We start from the raw sequence: 21,704 nt of genomic DNA, 5'->3' as shown, positions 1-21,704 counted from the left end.
TTTCTTTCAAAGTAATTAGACCACTATTTACTTTTCTCTCTTCTTCCCTCCTTCCCTTTCTCCCTTTTTTTTTTCTTCCTGACCAATTTTATTTCAAATACATTTCTTTCTTATAGAAAATCTGGAAAATACAAAATGTTATGAAGAAGCATAGTATTATCTGCAGTCTTCAATACTGAGAAAGAACCATTGTTACCAGTTGGTTTACTCTATCAATCTTGATTGCTTTTCCCTCTTTTTTTAGTAATAGCCATGAATTTGTATGGTTTAACTTTAGCCAAAAATCGATTATTTTAGAAAAGGCTCTAAATTATCACACCATTGAATTTATTACTGATACTATCTGGCACAGAAGAATTGACAAAAGCGTCATAAGTATTTTTACCAGTCAAGAGAAATGAAAGAAGGAAAAGAGGGCGATTCCGTTAAGATTCCTTATATTGTCTGTTCTATTGTACCAATTTATCACTCTTACTTACCTAAGAATGCATGCCACAGTTATTGATGTGGCCTATTACTTGAAATTCACTGCTCTCTTTCCTATAGTCCACTCACTCAAGCCTTGAAACTCTGTGTCCCTTTATCAGAACTAGGCTTTGGATGAGAGGACCTATTACCTTGCCCAGTTTATTTGTGCTTCCATCTTGATCAACCATGATAGCAATTTGTCTGTGATTTGGACTTTTTTTTGACCCTGGCTGTAGAACAAACTTATATATTACGTAGGTAGGCTCCCAGAGCGTTTGCTATCCTATAATCTCTGCTTGCTTTCAAATAAGTACTAAAAAAAGATTGTGATACCCTCTAGCCATCTAGTTCCTACTTACAAACTAGTTAACTTTGATTAGTCCCGGACCTAATTCCCAGGTTATTTTGATAGGATGGAGCCCTCTTTCTTGAACCATCTAGAGAAGGGTTCAGTTCAGAGCTTCATGGTAGATAGACAAAGAATGTTTTAAAGCCAGGGGTCAGCAAACACTTCCTGTAAAAGGCTAGATAGTACTCTGGGCTTTGTGAGCTCTATGATCTGTCACGACGACTCACCTCTGCCGCTGTAGTGCAAAAGCAACCATAGACTGTATGTAAATGAAACAGCATGATTGTTCCAGTAAAAAACTATTTTTAAAAACAGGCAGTGGGCCATAGTTTGCCAACCATTTTTAAGCATGAATGTCTATGGTGACACAGTTATCCATTTGAGAAAAAAGTTAAATATATGCTTTATATCACACCCAATAGAAAGTACATATGTATTCAGGAAAAAAAAAATACTGAGCTACACAAAACCCGTACATCATAAAAGAGATATGAAATATTTTACTATATAAAAATTAAGATGAAAAAATAAAACACCATAAATAATGATAAAAGACAAGTGACAAACTGGAAAAAAATTATAATCTATATGACTAGCAATTAATATGGTTTCTACATACCATTAAGAATAATTTGGATAACCCCCCCAAAAAAGGGACAAAAAGATATGAATTCACAGGAAAATAAATATAACAGTCAGTAAACAAGAAGAGATGTTCAATATAAAAAATTAATACTAATAATAGTGTGGGGTTCCTTACAACATTATAGTCTCAGGTTTGTCGGACCTATTATGTGGCAACTCATTTTCTCCAGACCCAGCATTTCAGGAGACCTAGGCAGAAGCTGCAAAGCATTTTACTAGCTAGCCTCGAAAGTCACACATCATCACTTCTCCTACTTCCTTTTATCAAAAACATGTCCTAGTACCAGCCCAGATTTCATAAGGGCATGATTGCTAAGAGGTGTGACTTATTGCGAAGGGCTGTCTTTGGAACCTATCATAGGAAGTTAAGATCATGAGAAATGATGTTGACTTGTTCTAAAGTGATAGCAGTGAAGATAATAAAAATTGGTCTGAGTCTGGATTATTATGAAGATAAAACTCGTAGGATTTGGTTGTGAATCGGATGCGTAGTATGTGGGATAAACAAGTCAAAGGTGAGTCAGATTTTGGGGCTGAGCAATTGGAAGAATAAATGTACCATTTACTGAGATGGGAAAGACAACAGGTTTGGAGGGGAGAGTCCAGATTGTGGAAAATGTTGGGTATCTTGTAAGAATACAAATAAAGATGTAGTCATTAAGAAGAGGATCTACAAATAGATCTGTGTATATCGAAGTAGCAAAACTATTTGTGGTATTGATTGCAAGATATAATAAAGTTTGAGCCCTATTATGAAGAAATAAGGGAGCTCTGGTAGCATAGTGCCTAAGGCACTTGACTGCTAACCAGAAGGCTGGTGGTTCAAACCCACCAGCCACTCCTCAGAAGGAAGGTTGGGCAATCTACTTCCGTAGTGATACTGCCTCAGAAACCCAAGGAGGGGTCACTATGAGTCAGGTCCGACTCAACGGCACATAACAACAACAACATGAAGAAATAAATAGATATTTATTAATATGTATATAAAATCCACAGTTCTAACTCATCTTTCTAGGACTGTATAAAGAATTTGAATTTCATTCCATAGGGTATAGAAACTTTTTGAAGGTTTTTTAATCAGAGAAATGATGAGATCAGAATTATGCTTTAGGAAGATAAATTTAACCTTGTAAGGAGTGAAATAAGAATAAGGAGCCAAGGATGGAACTTTATGAAAGCATAGCCTATGTATGAACATTCTTTGAGACAAGTCTCTGGTGGTCAGAGACGATGTTGCTGTTCATGTTTTATTACTAACTTCTAACCTAGAATAAGCCATGTAAAAGGGGTTCGTGAAATGTAAAATGAATGAATAAATACATTAGTTCAAGCCATTTGAGAAAAGGCTAGTCTGAATTCGTAAAATATCTCAATTACAGATTTTTTTCATTGAGATTTTACTGCATTAAGGAGGTAAAAAAAATAGTATAGTATCAACAGGTAGTAGTAGATATATGGAGACCCGATTTAGTTAGACTAAAAGCATGTTATGTAGTATCTTCTCATTGATGCTGTAATTGACTTTTTTTATTAAGAGCTTACAACAAGTAGAATTATTTTAAATTCTTTGCCTATCTGCATACATTCATTAAGTGCTCCATTTGCTCAACAATAGAAAGTTATATAAGTTATAAGTTACATATTTATACATTTCTTATAATAATAGAAAGTGATAATGAAAAGTTCTGAAAATATAGGGCATATTGTTCAAAATGATTAAAACTGTCAAAAAGGAATTTGGGAGAAGCTTTTTTTTTTTTTTTTTCAGAGGAAGGTACATTGATTAAGTTGTCACTAGGCCAAAGACCATACTTCACTATTCACATAAGGAGACAGATTTGGTGCTTTGTTTTGAAAAATGCAAAAAGTGAATATAGAAGACAAATGACAAACTGTGAAAAATGACATATCTTAAGTGTTTTATTAATGATAGACTTTTTAAAGAAGAACTATTGGCTTAAAGTAACTTTGGATTTTATTGAAATATTTTTCAATACAAATATCATACATACTAGGCCTTCAGGTTTTGATGGAAGGACAAAAGGTTATTCTTGATCTCGTGATATTTTTCATATTAGTTTTAAGAATTTGCAAGTTATTTGCTAAAAATATCCTTATTTCAGGGGCTACACTAAGTATGAGACCTGCTCCCATTCCAGTAGAAGACCCAGAGTGGAGACAAACACCTCCTCCAGTCTCTGCCACATCTGGCACCTTCCGACTAAGACGGGGTAGTCGATTTACCTGGAGAAAGGAATGCCTGGCTGTCATGGAAAGGTAAATTTCATTTTCCTAATGAAAATCTCTCAAACTTAGAAAACAGATAAACTCTGGATCATTTTGGACAATTTTCATTTGGAATGTGGGTTCCATCTTTAAAGCATTTTGAACTATTATTGTAAACATATTATTGAAATAAAAGTGATCTTAGCATTCAATATTTATAAACTTGTAGCTAAGGAGCCATGGTTGCATGATGGTTAATTGCCAACTACTAATTGAAAGGTCAGCGTTTCAAACCACCAGCTGCTCCACAGGAGAAAAGACCTAGTGCTCTGCTCCTGTAAAGATAACAACCTGAGACACTCTATAGGACAGTTCTACTCTGTCCTATAGGATCACTATGAGTTGGGATCAAATCAATGGCAGACGACAACAACAACAAAGCTGTTGTTAGCATCTAAGGAGCCCTGGTGGCACAACAATGAAATACTCTGCTGCCAACCAAAAGGTTGGTGATTAGAACCCACCTAGCAGGTCTGTGGGAGAAAGATTGATGATCTCCTCCCACACAAATTATAGCCTAGAAAACTCTATGGTGCACTTCCACTCTGTTACATGGATCACTGTGAGTGGAAAATCAACTCAGCAGTACCTGACAACAAGAGGAAGTTAACGTTTGGCCTCAGGAATGTAAGAGCTTCAGGAAAATATTTTTACTGTTTTAAAAATATAGGTATTTTTACACTTGATCTTAACCAAAAGGCCGAGAAGCAAAAAATGTAGGTATTTTTAAATATTTGCCAGTTCACCATTTTTAGTGAGACTGATTGAGTGAGACCACTTACGACAATCATGTTGTGCAACCATCACCAGTCTCCATTGCTAAATTATTCATCACTATAAATAGAAACTCAGTGCTTTCTAAATAATGCTTACCTTTTTCCCCTCTCCTTCCTGCCCCTGGTAACTACTATTAAACTCTGATTTCTGTACATTTGCCTATTCTGGGTGTTTCATATTAATGAGATCAAACCATATTTGTCCTTTTGTGATTGTCGTGGAAGAAGTATTTTTTCTGAGTTTAGATCGTTGTATTAATTTTTTGGAAAAATTATTTGAAGTCCTATTTTCATAAAAAAAATACTATGTAGTTGTATAGGAGGTCACTTAGACAGCATTCTTCAGTAAAGGAGTATGGTCTAATTAAGTTTATGGCCCAAAGGTTAGAAATACTTGTCTTGACTCTGATTTGGTAATTTATCCAATGACTCTAGCACCAATACATCTGATCCATAGTAGGTACTCAGTACTTTTTTAACTTGAATTTGACCTTAGCTTCAGCCTTTCCACCTGAAATAGTGTAAGTTAATTAAATATGATTGTGAAATGCTCAATGTATTTAGTATAGATCTTACTGTATCATTATCCTTATTTACCTAATTATAAGTAATGTTAATAGAATTTTATTTTTATGGAGAATTTTATATGCAATCAGGTAATGATTTTCCAGTGGAAAAATCTTTGTTTCCTAAGTGCTAAAGGGGCAGGGAAGCAGCATCTTTTGACCATCTCCAACTTCACAAGAGGAAGACAGAATCATCATCAGGAGCCCAGGGCCTGTTCCTATGAGGCCAGACATGCCACCACCCTCCAGCCCTCTTACCAACCTGGACACCAGCCATCCCTCCTGTGGCACCCACCACCTCTCTGCTAAGTTCAGTAATTCACTGCAGTGGCCACACAGAACTCACAGATTATGGAGTTTATTAGGGAAGCAACAGGCTACACTTCAAACTCAGGGATGCACTCAGGATACAGTTTTTTGGTCAGGACAATCTCCCCTCTGTGTGCCCTTGGCCTCTCATCCTGGCCTCTGCCTCTGTGGACCAGGTAAGCCTGCCACTCTGTTTCATGCCTCTTGGTTCCACTACAGTTGTCTCTCAGCCAGGCATTTCTCCGAGCCGAGCGTCTCTCTCCCAGCTGGGTGTCTCTCAGTAGCAAGACTGTCTCAGCAGTGCATCTCTCTCAGCTGGTAGTGAGAGTTCTTCTGCCTCTAGGAGGGCTCATTTTCAGCCTGGCAGAGTGGCAAAACCAACCAAACCCAACCTCAGAGTTCTACACACCTGAGAACGAGCAAACTTTTAATCTTTTATAAAGATTGCTTCATGCTGCTCTACCAGAAATACCCCAGGTGGATGACTTTAACAATCAGGAGTTTAAATTGCATGGTCCCACCCAGTAATCCCATGGGAGTTACAAAGACTATGACTAGAAAAGCCATACTATGTAATTTACTACACTGAACTAAGATTAAATGTAGGAAAAAAAGTTAATTAGCTAGAGGTGAAAACAAGTGATTTTCTTATCAAGATGCCGCAATAATTTAATTAATAGAAAAAAATGGAATAGAATGTTTAAAACTAGATTTAACTTCCAAGCTGATATTTTGCATTGAGCCAACTTTATGTCATTCCAGTTATCTATTATGACTAGTAGATAGGTATAGTGGACGAGCATTTGACTCAGAGTAAGAAGACCTGAAACCTGGTCTTGGCTTTGCTGTTAACCATCTTTGCAACTGTGTAGGCATCAATCTCTGAGCTCTAACTTCCTAATCTCTAAATGAGAATTTTTAACAGCAAGTATTGAATTATATGTTATTTAGGACTTTTTACATCTCTCTTCCTGACTTCATTATTTCCCAGCTTATTAACATCTCTACCTGAAAGTTAGAGAAGGATATTTAAAATACTGAAATTCAGATCATGTATTTGTTCTTTTGATCAAATTGAAATTAAAAACTTTGCTTCAGGAAAAGGTTGGATCCAGTGGCCACAATGAGGCTATAAGTTATCCATTGATGTCCCTTTCTCATTCTCTTTATTATAGATAAGAGTGGAAGTCATTCATTGAATAATGAATGCTTATATGCTTGAGTAGTTAAAGTTGACAGAGTAAGACTTTATTGTTCTGGAGACCTGACATTTAAAATCTGCTTTTCTTGACTCATCTGGAAATTTTGATTCATTTAAAATCTCTTTAGAACGTATCATATCCTTTCATTACATAGCAGATGAAATTAAATTAATATGTAACTTAGAATGTTTGTAATATTGTATATTTTCCTTTAGGTTATGGGGTCGGGGGCTTGGGTATTAGTTTCTTGGCAATAAAATATTTAATTGTACTATGATAGCTGTTTACTTTTTTCGTGACGATACCAGTATACACTTATCACATTATATCGGTGTGAGAAAGAATTAAAAATTGATAGCATTAATAATGATTGGTGATACTCCTAATGCATTTCCAGAATTTCATCAAAGGCTAGAAACAAGAACTAGCTACAGAATCACTGACTGAATTAAGTTTAGTTGTAAAGGTATAGAGCACTCACCCTATGTGAGACTCCCATTTAGTCTTAATTTTCTCTTTTTAGTCTTAATTTTAATTAATAAGTATCTGATACAGAAGTTGATTATCTTTGGTTTAACTTTATCTTACCTGGCATTTTTACAAAAATGTAAAAGCCTTTTGTGAATGAATACTTACATACAGACTGTAAAACTAGCAATGTAATTGTTACTTAGATGTGTTGACATAATAGTAAAAAAAATGATTTAGTTCCTCACACTGTATACCAGATAACTTTCATATGAATCAAAAAATTGATTATATGTAAGTAATAGATACAATAGTGGGTGATTCCTCTGTATCCTGGAAATAGAGGGAGATTTCCCACCTATGATTAAAAATACAAGAACAATAAGGCAAAGAATTGATAGATTTGATTACATAAATTAAAAGAAAGACATTGGGAGAGAAAATAATGTGAGCAAAGTAAAAAGACAACTTAGAAAAAATATTTGCAGTTTATTGTTTATCCCTAATACATAAAGGAGGGCAGGCAGTCATGGATCAGTGATAGAATTCTTGCCTTCCATGCAAGAAACCTAGGTTCAATCACCAGCAAATGTACCTAAAGTGTAGCCATAAGATAAAGCAGACAGACTAAAAAGAAAGACTTGGAAATATGTTTTAGAAAATCAGCCAGTGAAAACACTAGGGAAACCTGTATACCCATGTTCATTGCAGCACTTTTCATAATAACCAGAAAGTAGAAACAACCTAAATGTCCATCAGAAGATGAATGGATAAACAAAATGTGGTGTATACATACAATAGAATATTCCCAAACAAAACCCACTGCCATTGAGTTGATTCTGACTCATAGTGACCCTACAGGATGGAGTAGAACTTCCTGTAGACTTTCCAAGGCTGTAAATCTTTACAGAAGCAGACTGCCTCCTCATTCTGCCATAGACGACTGGTGGGTTCTAACTGATGACCTTTTTGCTTAGATGCGGAGTGCCTTAATCACTGCAGCACCAAAGCTCTTAGTGGAAAATTACTCAATCATAAATCATAATATTAAAATTCTAAAATAACTTACATGTCTATCATTAGAAGCTTGGGTGAATAAAGTATGGTATATACTGGGTATCCAGGCTCACATAAGGGCATACCTACCATCTAGGTGAAAAAAGGATTATCTCTATGTAAAGTGATCTCCAGCATGTAATGTTAAATTTAAAAAGGAAAAAAAAAAAAAAAAAGACTGAGTCAACTTTATAATATGATATCATTTTATGTATTGGCTTATAATTTATTTTAAAATGGGACATAAATCATAAATAAAATGGTTATCAATAGAAGAAGAGCAAAAGGTTGGAGGAGACAGGGATAAAAGCTGTTGTTGTTGTTATGTGCCATCGAGTTGGCCCTGAATCACAGTGACCCCTCTTTGGGTTTCTGAGGCGGTATCAGTACAGAAGTAGATTGCCCCATCTTCCTTCTGAGGAGTGGTTGGTGGGTTTGAACTGCCAGCCTACTGGTTAGCAGTCAGGTACCTTAGGCACTACGCTACCAGAGCTAGTCTTCTCTAAATATACCTTGTTTTGATGTTATGACTGTGTAAATAGCTTACATAATTATAAAACAAACTTTAAGATAAGGGAAAAAAAAGAGTGATCCCTAAAAAATAACTAAAATGGAAGAAGCAACCTTAACAACGTATGAAGTTGGTGACTTGAAACACTGAAGAACTATATCAAATAAAAGACCCACTGCTGTCAACTTGATTCAGATTCATAGCAACCCTACATGACAGGGTAGAACTGTCCCAGAGTGTTTTCAGGGTTTTACATCTTTACAGAATCAGACTGCCACATCTTTCTCTCAGGGAGTGGCTGATGGGTTCATACTACCTACCTTTCAGGTAGCAGCTGAGTACTTTAACCACTGTGCCAGTCAGGGCTCCTTATCAGATAACTTTACCATGCAGTAAATTGACTATAGGGGAGTGGCTGGGGGTTTGAACTGCCAGCCTTCTGGTTAACAGTCAAATGCTTTAGGCACTTAAGCCACCAGAGCTTTTTGTGGGATATAGGTTAAAAATAAAAAGAACTACAAAATATTTTTACAATAAAGAAAGATACATACTTCTGATAATTTTGATACTGTTCTTTAAGTATCATTGTGTGTTTGTGCGTGTGTATATATACATATATATAGGGAGAGACAGATAATTAAAAAAGAAAAACCAAACCCACTACCATCAAGTCGATTCTGACTCACAGCCACCCCTGTTGGGTTTCTGAGGCCATGGATCTTTACAGAAGTATGTTGCTCAGTCTTCCTTCCGCAGAGTGGCTGGTAGGTTTGAACCACCAACTTTCTGGCTAGCAGTGAGATGCCCGAGGCACTGTGCTACCAGAGCCCCCTCAGAAAGATAGTAAGTATAGATAAAACAAATAATCATATTATTAGGAACTAAGATTTTTAGTACCAGAGGAAAAAGATACAAATATAAAATCAAAAGAATCAAGTATACCCCTGTAATCTTTTTCTGTGTATGCATTACCTATTTAAAGTTATAATTCAGTGGTTTTTAGTATATTCACAGTTATGCAAACACCAGTATAATCAATTTCAGGACATTTTCATTACCTTCTCCAAAAACTTTCATACCCATTAGCAGTCACTCTTCTTTCCCCCGGACCCTTTCTAGTCCTAGGCCTCCACTAATCTAGCTTCACTATATATACTCTTGCATATTTTGGACATTTCATATAAAAGGAATCACAACACTTAATGTTTTGTGACTTGCTTCTTTCACTCAATATAATGTTTTCAGGGATCAACCGTGTTGTATCATGTACTTGATTCATTTTTATTGCAAACTAATATTCCATTGTATGGATATGTTGTCATTAAGTCCCATCAGGTTGTTTCTTACTCATAGTGACCATACATTCAGAAAAAGGAAACACTGCCCGAACTTGGGCCATCCTCAAAATTGCTAAGTTTGAGCCCATTATTCCAGCCACTGTGTCAATCCATGTCATTGAGGATCTTCCTATTATTCATTGACCCTCTACTTTACCAAGCATGATATCCTTCTCCAGGGACTGGTCCCTGCTGATAAACATGTCCAAAGTATGTGAGGCAAAGTCTCAACATCTACACTTCTAAGGAATTTTCTGGATGTACTTCTTCCAAGACATTTGTTTGTTCTTCTGGCAGTCCCTGGTATATTGAGTATTTTTTGCCAACACTATAATTCAAAGGTATCAATTCTTTGATCTACTTTATTCATTGTCTACCTTTTGCATGCATAATGAGGCAATTGAAAATATGACATGGGTCAGGCACACGTTAGTCCTCAAAGTGACGTATTTGCTTTTGAACACTTTGAAGAGAACTTTTGCAGCAGATTTGCTCACACAATACATCATTTGATTTCTTGACTACTGTCAAGAATGTCTGTGGGCATTGATTGTGGATGCAAGTAAAGTGAAATCCTTGACAACTTCAGTCTTTTCTGCATTTATTATGATGCTGCTTATTGGTCTGGTTGTAAGGATTTTTACTTTATGTTGAGGTATAATCCATACTGAGGGCAGAAGTCTTTGATCTTCATCAGTAAGGGCTTCAAGTCCTCTTCACTTTCAGCAAGGTTGTGTCATCTGTATATCACAGGTTGTTAATGAGTCTTTCCTCCAATCCTGATGCTGTGTTCTTCTTCATATAGTCCAGCATCTAGGATATTTGCTCAGCATACAAATTGAATAAGTATGGTGAAAGGATACAACCTTGACCCACTCCTGCTTGATTTTGAACCATGTGGTATCCCCTTGTTCTGTTCGAAAGACATCCTCCTGATCTATGTACAGGTTCCTCATGAGTACAATCAAGTGTTCTGGAATTCTCGTTCTTCTCGGTGTTATCCATAATTTGTTATGATCCACAAAGTCAAGCATCTGTGCATAGTCAATAAAACAAGGGTAAACATCTTTCTGGTATTCTTTGCTTTCAGCTAAGATCCTTCTGACATCAGCAATGATGATATCCCTTGTTCCACATCCACATCTGAATCCAGATTAAATTTCTTGAAGTTCCCTGTCAATATACTGCTGCAACTGTTTTTAAATTATCTTCAGCAAAATTTTACTTGCTTGTGATATTAATGATACCATTTGATAATTTCTGAATTCTGTTGGATCAGTTTTCTTTGGAATGGGCACAGATATCGATCTCTTCCAGTTGGTTGGCCAAGTAGCTGTCTTCTAGATTTCTTGTCACAGATGTGTGAGTGCGTCCAGCATTGCATTTGTTTGTTTTAACCTCTTTGTTGGCATTATATCAATTCCTGAAGCCTTGTATTTTCCTTTCCTTTTTACCTTCAACACAGCATAGACTTCTTCCTTCGATACTATCACTTCTTGATCATGTGCATGCTACCTCCTGTAATAGCTGAACATCAACCAGTTCTTTTTGGTACAATGTCCCTGTGTATTCCTTCCACCTTCTTTTGATGTTTCCTGCACTGTTCACTATTTTGCCCATAGAATCCTTCAGTTTTGCAACTTGAGGCTCAAATTTTTTCTTCTGTTCTTTCAATTTCATAAATACAGTACTTACTGAGGTATGAGGCAAAGTGGAAGAGTTAGAGATACATTTTAGAGATACATTTAGGGTTTTCAGTAGACCTGAAAAGTTTTTAGAGTCTCTGGTCAGAAGTTTGGGAAGCTTAATGGCCTCAGGAGCAAGGCTTCTAATGCATTTTTTCCTTATTAATCTTTCACTGCGTAAGAATCGGGAGTCCTTTGGCTTTGGAAACAGATTTGACTCTGGAGTGTTAAGGTGTATGTCTGGGATAAAGAGAGAGACCCGGTTTTTATGCCAATTCTGGTCTCAAAGAAGAAAGGTAAAGAAAACCTTCTTATTTCTTTATAAGTTGTTCAGCCTAATTAAGCAAGATAGAAAAAAGTGGCAAAGTCTTGGAAAAAGCTTTGACTATATACAGGAAGCAATGTGAGAAAACGCAGCTGTGACTGGAAGAAGAAATAGACTATAGTTAAAGCACTAGTTTTGGATCAGACTATGTATATTGTCACTTACTGGTGACATTGTTAACAAAGGTGGCTGAATGATGACTCTGTATTTGGTTGTGTCCGGTAAATGAATCCAAAATTCTGAATACTTTGGTATGTATTTGTAATTAAAACCATTGCATGTTTTAAATTTTTTATAGAAACAGTACACCTGTAATAAATTTTTGTTCCTTTTAGATTTTCATTTTCAGCAAACAATAGCATCTTAGTACTTAGAATCATTAATAAGACCAGAAATCCTTTGAAATAATAAAGAAAACATTTTCATTGTTGTTTTAGCCATTATCTATCTCCAAAACAACTTACAAAAATTAACACAAAATACCCTCCCCAGCAGGCAAGGAATCAGCATTAAAAATTTCAGCTTAAGCGTGAATATCTCTTCCCAGAAATTTGAAGCATCTAAAAATAGGCTCTTTGGATGAAAGTGCTTTTTCATGAACAAAAATAGCATTACAACCACAATACTATACCAAACCAAAATTAAATTATAGGCGAATTAATATAGAATCTGAACTAGAGACATGGTCTGGTACACAAATGCATTTTATACAAGTGTGTCATACATACTGGGAGAATTAGCATGGAAGAGACAGATCGGTTTGTAAAGTTGTTTTCAGAATGTTGCTTGAGGTTTCTGTAATTTAATTCTATTGGTCTTTACTGCGTTTTGGAATTCTTCCCAGGACAGTTTATTAGTACTTGGACTTCGGTTTCAATGTCTTTCCTTTCGTCTTTTTGCTTTTAATTTTTTCAGTGAATACTTGGACTGTGGAGGTTAAGAAGACCAATAATTCCAGAAACTAAGTTCTATATTTAACTGCAGACTGGGTGTGGTTCAGACAACTGCAGTGCAAACTTGCCTAATCTGTTCTACCAGTCATCAAAACCTTGACCTGCATAGAACATTTATTTTCCTAGACTCCTAACTGTGACATACATTGAATTATGAAGGCATGCCCATAAGTGGCACACACTTTCATATAAGTAAAATACAGGCAAAAAGGTCAGTTTAGGTTCAAGCTTGTAGAGGCTCTGGAAGATCTGTTTCTTCTGTATTCTTTTATACTGGTCTCCTAGTGATGTTAACCTGTCCTGTTTTCAAGGTGATGCTCCCGGTTATTCTTTTATTACCTTTAATTGCCACTGTGAGGCTAAAAAAAAAGAAAAAATTACCCAGGAAGTCCTCTCCACTTCTCCCATTTCATGAAGCCAAAATTAGAAAAGAAAAAATTCTTTTTGTTCTGCTTTCTACAGTTTGAGACTTTTTTAATTACCATAAAAAATGAAGAAATAACTGCTGTACTCTTTAATAGGCTTTTCCCACCTTTCTAAAAAGCTCTTTAACTCTTGAGGAGAATCTTGCTACTTTGTACAATGCAAAAACCATCACCTTTTTCTTGCTTATCAATAGTATTCTTTTGTGTTATTTTGTGTAATATCCCAATGTTATTTGGTATCATTATTCTATATAGAGATCTCAGAGTAAGAGATTTACTCACTCCTTTCATTAAGATTATACCTGGTCTGAAAATAGTTAGAGTCAGAATGTTTATGATGCTTTCCTATATAGTGTTCTTATGAGAGATTGAGATCTGTCTGGGTTAATTTCTTTCAAAGATAAATTGTATAATACTAGTATTATTTGCCCTCCTTGGAAGAAAAGTGGGGCAATCTACTTCCGTAGTAATACTGCCTCGGCAACCCAAGGAGTGGTCGCTATGAGTTGGGTCTGACTTGACAGCACATAACAACAACAACAATAATTTGCCCTCATTATACAAAACATATAAATTACATTTGTTGGCCACTGATTCAGTTTAAGAAGCCCAGGGTTAAGCTAAGAACCTCACTTTCTTTTTTTTCATTTACCTCATCATTGCTGCAGCCACTAAGGAAAGGACCCTAACGATCATTTAGTTCAGACTGTTCCTTTTTTTAGACCAAGAGCTCTTAGTTCAGGGAGATTAACTAACTTGGTTAAGTACACAGAAGAAATGAGGTTAAGTTGTGTGTTTTAAATATATAGACGTGTGATAGTTGGAGTTATGTGTCAACTTGGCTGGACCACAGTTCTGAGTGGTTTAAGCAGTTGTGATATGGGTTATTCCCATGATGAGATCAGATGTATATGTTTTGAGCAGCCAGTTGGTTGAAAGGAAGTTTCCTTAGGGGTGTGGCCTGCTTCCAATATGTTTATGGACATCTTGGGGAAAAGAGACACTCTGTGGATCAGGATCCTGTTGTGTTGCCTACAACTGTCTGTGAGTGATCTCAGTCCACCATTCAACCTGGTGGTCTTGGATCTGTCATTCATTGGCATCAACAGCCAGTATACTGCCTGCCAACCTTGAGCTCGTCAGCCCCTGCAGCTGTGTGAGTCAGGAAAAGCCTCCAGTTTGACATTTGATCCAGCTTCTATAAGTGTGTGACCCATTTTCCTAAGATAAATTTCTCTTTCTCTGTCTGTATATATAAGCTTAACTGGTTTTGCTTCTCTGGAGAACCCAGCCTAACACACTGTGTGAACCATAGAATATGCTTAAAAGAAGAAAAAGAAAAAGCATACTCATTGGATTTCTTAACCTTCTCTATCTTTCTTAATTTTCATTTGATAAACATTATTCAGTGTCTGCTACATACTAAACTTTATGCTAAGAATTGTGATACAAAGATAAGTAAGACAAAAAACCCAAAACCAAACCCACTGCCATCAAGTCGATTCTGACTCATAACAATCCTATAGGGATACCAAGGCTGTAAATCTTTATGGAAGCAGACTGCCTCATCTTTCTCCCATGGAGCATCTGGTGGGTTCAGACCACTGACCTTTTGGTTAGCAGCCCAGTTCCTTAACCACAGCACCATCAGAGCTCCTTGAGTAAGACAAAAGTCCTTTTTTTATTTAACTTTGAATTTATTTTTCTATATGTTTCATCATTCATTTATTTCACTCAGGCCTCATGTTCTTGCACACTTTCTGTTTTCTTAAGCATGCCTTCTACCTTCCCACCTTTGTTCTTCTTAGGTGTTACACTTACCAAGTGAAATATTATACTCTTATTCCATTTAAAAAGCAAATTCATCAATTTATATTTTTTTGAAGCAATACTAAGTATGATGTAATTTTTAAGGATCCTTCAGGTTATAAAAATTGTATCACCCTCTGATTCAAAATAATTTTTATATGTAGAGGGAGGCTTTGTTCTTTCTGACACCCAGTGGCTTTTGATAGGAAAATATTTCCCAGTCTGGAATTAAATCTTTGGAAAATATGTGATGCTTAACAGCACCAACAGGATAACTTGAATCTATGATAACTAAGTGCTATCAGAAAAGCAGTTCTCTAGTAGCATGCTTAATGTGTACCAACTTAATCTGTACTTAATCTATATTCCAAGAATGGCCAGACTTCGTCTCACCTATTTTGGTCATGTTGTAAGGAGGGACCATTCCCTGGAGAAGGATGTCATGCTTGGTAGGGTGGAGGGTCGACGAAAGAGGGGGAGGCCTTCAACGAGATGGATTGACACGGTGGCTGCGATGATGGGCTCAAGTATAGCAGGGATTGTGGGGCTAGCGCAGGATCAGGCAGTGTTTCGTTTTGCTGTGCATGGGGTCGCTATGAGTCGGAAATGACTTGATGGCACTTAACAACAACAACAATCTGTATTCTGGTTCTCTCAATTCCTATGTTTATATGCTATATTGTGAAATAGTTTGTTGTTGTTGTTATGTGCCATTGAGTCAGACCCAACTCATAGCGACCCCTCCTTGGGTTGCCAAGGCAGTATCACTATGGAAGTAGATTGCCCCATCTTTCTTCCGAGGAGTGGCTGGTGGGTTTGAACCGCCAGCCTTCTGGTTAGCAGTGAAGTACCTTAGGCACCGTGCTACCAGAGCTCCCATGAAATAGTTTAAGGGTATTAAATTCTGAAAATACAAAGAAATGTGTTATTCACCTCCCTCCTATAAGTCTAGGAAGTTAGAATTCCTTTCTTCCTTATAAAATGAGAAAATGAAACACTCATGTTCTCACTTAGAAGAAATTGGCTTCTCTTACTTTTCAGTTTATCTCTAAGATTAAAACTTTGTTTAGTGCTTTATTATAGCAAAGAAACTTAAATTTTATTTTCTCTTTTATTATGTTGCTGCTGAATTGAGTGAACTAGCTGAAGAAAATGTGTTCTTCACATGTAGGATCATGATCAGCCATGTCTGACCAAGGTATTATTGAGATGGGAAATTCAGTAAAAAAAAAAAATTTCAGCTTCTTTACATTTAAATAGGATAGCTTTTTAGCAAGTGGCTAAGTCAGTGATGGACTTATTAAGAGGTATGTTACGGTAAAAGGACAGATGTGGTCTGTATAGATTCTAGGAAGAGTGTAAGTGAAATGATGTTAAGACAGGGAAGAAAGAAATTCCTTACAATTAAAAACACATACATGTACAAAGATAAAGATTGGGAGAAATAATAAAACTTAGCAGTAAGTCATTTGCCTTAAATGTTGAAAAGTTTATATATTTTTATGTAACTTTTTGTCTTGTTTGTTTCTAATGACGTAGTGATTAAGAGTAAGAATACAGGCTTTGGAGCTAGACAGACTCTGGTTCCAGTCTTGATTCTTATCATCAACTATGTCCCTTGGCAAATTACTTGCTATACTATGACTATAATCATCGTACCTATCTTGTAAGATTGCTGTGATTTAGTACCAAAAGACAATACATGGAAAGTACTAAGCACGATACATAGCACACATACGCTGCATAGTGAATTACTTAATATGGCTCTTTTAACTATGCATCGTCTTGTAACTCTCACACAATAATTGGGTAGGACTAAGCAATTAAGTTCCTTGTGACCCACCAAAGGGATTGGAAAGCCTACTAATAATGCAGATAACGTGTATGGAACCCTTATGGTGATGGGGCCATGAAAATAAGGTCTATGGAACCCTAGTGAGGGGACTGGTCAGTTTTGCCTTACTGCTAGGCTTAAAGGGAGCCACTCCCAGAAGCAAAGAGGGTACCTCAATGCCAGCAAGAAAGAATAGCCAGGAGTGGAGTGCATCCTTTGAATCCAGGGTTCCTATGCTGAGAACCTCCTAGACCCAGGAAACAGGGAGCTGTAATACCAGAGACAGTGAAAAGCAATGTCAGAAAAATAGCAGCATCAGAACTAGGAAAACATCATGAGATAGTGCAGTAGGCTTCCCGGCCCACCAAGTAAGGCAACTACAATGGGTGTGCTGACGCACAGAGCAAGGAAGCTGAGTGTCTTCAGGCAGGAGGCTTACTGGCAGAGTAGAGTACCTCCAGGCACTGATCGGCAAAGCTAAAAGAGTTTTGTAACACTTGCCTAAGCAGGACAGAGGCTAGTCCAAGAGCTAAGAGAGGAGCCCTGTCCTAAGGGGGCCAAGAGGAGCCTGGGGCCAAGTGGCCCTGCATGGCCAAGAAGGGCTGAGATACCTACTCTGCATTGGAGAATATAGTATTTGCCTACAAGCTTCCTGATCCTAACCCTGAGTTGTACTTTGGTACTTCCCTATTAAACCTATAATCATGTCTATGAGGTCTTTTTGGCCACTGCAATTATCACACCTAGCAGCAATGTAGAGAGTGCTGTGGGAGGGACAGCTGATGTCAGAATTTATAAAATGATTGGAGGATGGGAGTATGTTTGATCTCCATCCCATAGAAATCAGCCTTGGGCTGATGTTGATGGTGATTTTCCCCCCTTACAAAGTTAGACAAGGGGATCAGACACCACCACACCATCACTTTTACACCAATGTCATTTGGTGTCAAATAGATTCTGACTGACAATGACTTTTAATGCATGTCAGAGTAGAACTGTGCTGTCTCAGATTTTCATCAGTGTCTGAATTTTTAGAAGTAGATCACCAGACCTTTCTTCCAAGCTGCCTATGGGTGGGTTCAAACCTCCAACTTTTGGTTAGTAGCCAGGTGCTTTAACTATTTGTACCATCCATGAGTCAGAGTCAACTCATTGGCAACTAGTTTATGATATACATTGTTGTTATTGTTAGTTGCCATTTAATCAAGACCAACATAAAAAAAAACTCACTGCCTTCGAGTTGGATCCGACTCATAGTGACCCCTCCTTGAGTTTCCAGTCTTGCTTCCAAGGAGTGGCAGGTGGGTTTGAACCTCCAGACTTCTGGTTAGTAGTCAGATGCCTTAGGCACTACTTAATCAGTATTCCTCCTGCTACTAAATAGTACAAAAATATTAAACAAATCACTTCCAAAAGAAATTCTGTGTTTCTTCAAATGGAATTTTCCAAAGGATTATTTTCTAATGTATTCTTTAGCCTCAGCCAATAAAAATCTGTTTAGCGTTTCTTCATTCAAAAAATATATATTAGACCTGGACGTTGGGGGTACCTGGGTAGAATAACACAGTATTTTCTATTTATGTTAAAGTTCTAAGACCTTTGATTTAACTCAATGATAAATAATAATCCAGTTCAATGATTAAATGATAAAAAAGATCCAATCAAAATGACTCAGAAACAGCAGAAAAAAATGACTTTCAGCTGCCTCATTGTTATTTTTCCTTAGGCTGTACCATTTTGCTTTTCCCCCTCACAAAAATCACTTTGTGGTGACAGAGTTGAGTCCTCTAAAATCTACTGTTTGACATGGTTTATAATGAATTAGGACCAAGGATATTTACACTTGGCCTCCCTTAGGGTATCTGACCATCACTGCAACCCCTGGCAACTGGTCTTACTTTCCCTCTCTTCTGATATTACAGCTACCCTAGGATAGAAAATACTGAAGAAATACACTGTATGTTTTGGAATTAATAGATACTAGAAGTTGAATTTTAAAAAGAGTTTATCGTTTTTCATACTGCTTATGGAATGACTCAGGTGGAAGAACATAATGAACTATACCTCCTGTTTCTCTGCAAATAGAAGGAAGTTCTTAACATTTATTTGAGACAGCAGGAGCCTGAACATGACCTCATTTCAGTCCATTAGACTATTTGAGGAAAAAAACAACAAAACTTCCCACTTACTGACGAGTAAAGTTATCCCAATCCATTTCTTATAGCCAGTAAGAAGATGAACTGTCATTAAATGCATTTTAAATTTTTCAAATAATACTTCCTCGTTCCTTTTTGGTCAAACAGAAATAGCCAAAACAGAAATAATCATGGTATTTTTTAGGCAGATTAAAAGTTCGTCCCATTCTTATAGATTCTTTGCCAACAGTTTTATTTTGTACAAACAATAGACCTTTCATTTCTCTAGTCCCTCAGCCAATTAAATAAAACAAAGACTCCCTTTTCCTCATACTGTTCTTTGAAATGAAGCATAATTAAGTAAATACTGGTATGGAATGTAGTAAGTCACCAATGAAAGGTATACAATTCATCACAGAAGTATAAACATTAATACTGAGGGAGACTAGTAGAAAAATCTTCATGGAAAATTAGTGACTTTTTTCTTTTTTAAATTCAATAAATAATTAAAGAGCTTTCACTTTTATCAATCATTGTGATAAACGTGGGGGGGTGCAATAATGAACAAGACAGATGTGGGACTCTCTGTGCCTTGTAATAGTGCATTGAGAAATTATTGCTAGAATAAATAATCAACAGCATGTTCAGAGATTTACATATGTGTTTGATATTGGAATGTTTGGAATTGTTAGAAGGTGAACCTGTGGGTGAAAAGCCTACCTCTTTTTTTTTTCTTTTTTTAAGTTGCCATTTGGTTGAGGAAGCCTGAATGAACTGTGTAATTAATTGCAGTGGTATTAAGCATCTAAAAGTCGTCTTCAAACTGTGCTTTGAAAACCTAGGTGCCTGTGATAGTTGGAGCTGTGTGTCAATTTGGCTGGACCACAATTATGTGTGGTTTGAGCTGTTGTGGTGTGGTTGTTCCCATGATGGGATCAGATGACTATGTTTTAAGTGGCCAGTCTGTTGAAAGGGAGTTTCCCTAGGGGTGTGGCCTGCTTCCAGGATAGCCAGGGACATCCTGGGAGAGGAGACATTCTTCGGTGGATCGGGATTCTGTTGTACTGCCTACAACTGTCCGTGAGTGAACAATCTACCATTCAGCCTGGAGATCTTGGATTTGTCATTCATTGGAGTCAATAGCTGGCATACTGCCTGCCAGCTCTGAGCTTCTAAGCCTCTTCGGCTGCAAGAGTCAGAAAAAGCCTCCAGCTTGACGTTTGATCCAGGAACTTTGGACTTGCCAGCTTCTATAAGTGTGTGAGCCATTTTCCTAAGATAAATCTCTCTCTCCCCCTCTCTCTCTCTCTCTCTCTCTCTCTCTCTGTGTATATATATATATATAAATAAGCTTTAGTGGTTTTGTTTCTCTAGAGAACACAGTGTAACACATTACCATAGAAATCCCGATCATAATAGTGCCTCATTGAAATACTTATTTTATTGGGTTGCTCTTTGATATGTCAGACATTAGTAGACCAGCCTAACCAGTGGTTCTAACCATTTTAAGACTATCGTACATTTACTGTCATTTTACTTGGATTAGAAGCCTTGGTTTGTCATCAAAATAACTTACTTAGGACATGCCTGTTATCCAGATTTGTTTTGTAGTGTTACTGTGACTAAATGTTTAACTTTGACATATGACTAGGAGTTTTGGTAGCATAGTTCCTAAGGCATTTGACTGCTAACCAGAAGGCTGGTGGTTCAAACCCACCAGCCACTCCTTGGAAGGAAGGTTGTGCAATCTACTTCCATAGTGATACCACTTCAGAAACCCAAGGAGGGATCACTATGAGTCGGATCCAACTCAGTTGCAATGACAGTAAGGTAACCTTCCAGCCCTGACAATGTTGTTGTTAGGTGCCATCGAGTCATCTCTGACTCATAACAACCCCACACACAGTAGAACGAACCACTGCATGGTCCCGTGCCAGCTCCAGAATCCCTGTATACCTGAGCCACTGTGTCAATCCATCGTGTTGAGGGCCATTCTCTCTTTCATTGACCTTCCACTTTACCAAGCATGATATCTTTCTACAGGGAGTCATCTCTTCTGACAGCATGACCAAAGTAGGTGAGATGAAGTCTGGCCATTCGCACTTCCAAGGAGCATTCCAGCTGCACTTCCTCCAGGACAGATTTGTTTGTTCTTTTAGCACTCCAGGGTACTTTCAGAATTCTTCTCCAACACCACAAATCAAAAGCATTGACTCTTCTTCGGTCTTCCTTATTCATTGCCCAGCTCTCACATGCATATGAGGCGATTGAAAATACCATGGCTTGTGTCAGGCACACCTTAGTCCTCAAGGAGACATCTTTGCTCTTCAGCACTTGAAAGTTGTCTTTTGTAGCTGATTTGCCCTGTGCTATATGTCTTCTGATGTCTTGACTGTTACTTCTATTAGTGTTCATTTTAGAAACAAGTGATATCTTTGAGAACTTCAATCTTTTCTCCATTTATCATGATGCTGCTTATTGGACGAGTTGTGAAGATTTTTGTTTTCTTTATATTGAGGTGTAATCCGTACTGCAGACTGTATTCTTCAATCTTCATCAGTAAGT

The 21,704-nt window shown here is 37.1% G+C and overlaps 1 protein-coding gene and 1 pseudogene across 1 annotated transcript in view; one reads left to right on the top strand and one right to left on the bottom strand.

Moving 5' to 3' along the window:
- The window catches only part of HMBOX1 (homeobox containing 1), a 162,712-nt gene that overhangs the window by 103,411 nt on the left and 37,597 nt on the right, over window positions 1-21,704 (top strand). The window contains exon 5 of the mRNA XM_042780670.1: window positions 3,586-3,739. Within this exon, the coding sequence (XP_042636604.1) occupies window positions 3,586-3,739 (154 nt within the window). The remainder of the gene's footprint in view (window positions 1-3,585; window positions 3,740-21,704) is intronic.
- On the bottom strand, window positions 4,329-4,460 carry LOC122149842 (annotated as a pseudogene).

The sequence above is a fragment of the Orycteropus afer genome, unplaced genomic scaffold (assembly GCF_000298275.1).
Source record: "Orycteropus afer afer isolate SDZICR_OR568_19922 unplaced genomic scaffold, OryAfe1.0 scaffold00053, whole genome shotgun sequence".
NCBI classification, from domain to species: domain Eukaryota; kingdom Metazoa; phylum Chordata; class Mammalia; order Tubulidentata; family Orycteropodidae; genus Orycteropus; species Orycteropus afer.
This window is presented reverse-complemented; position numbering and strand designations above follow the sequence as displayed.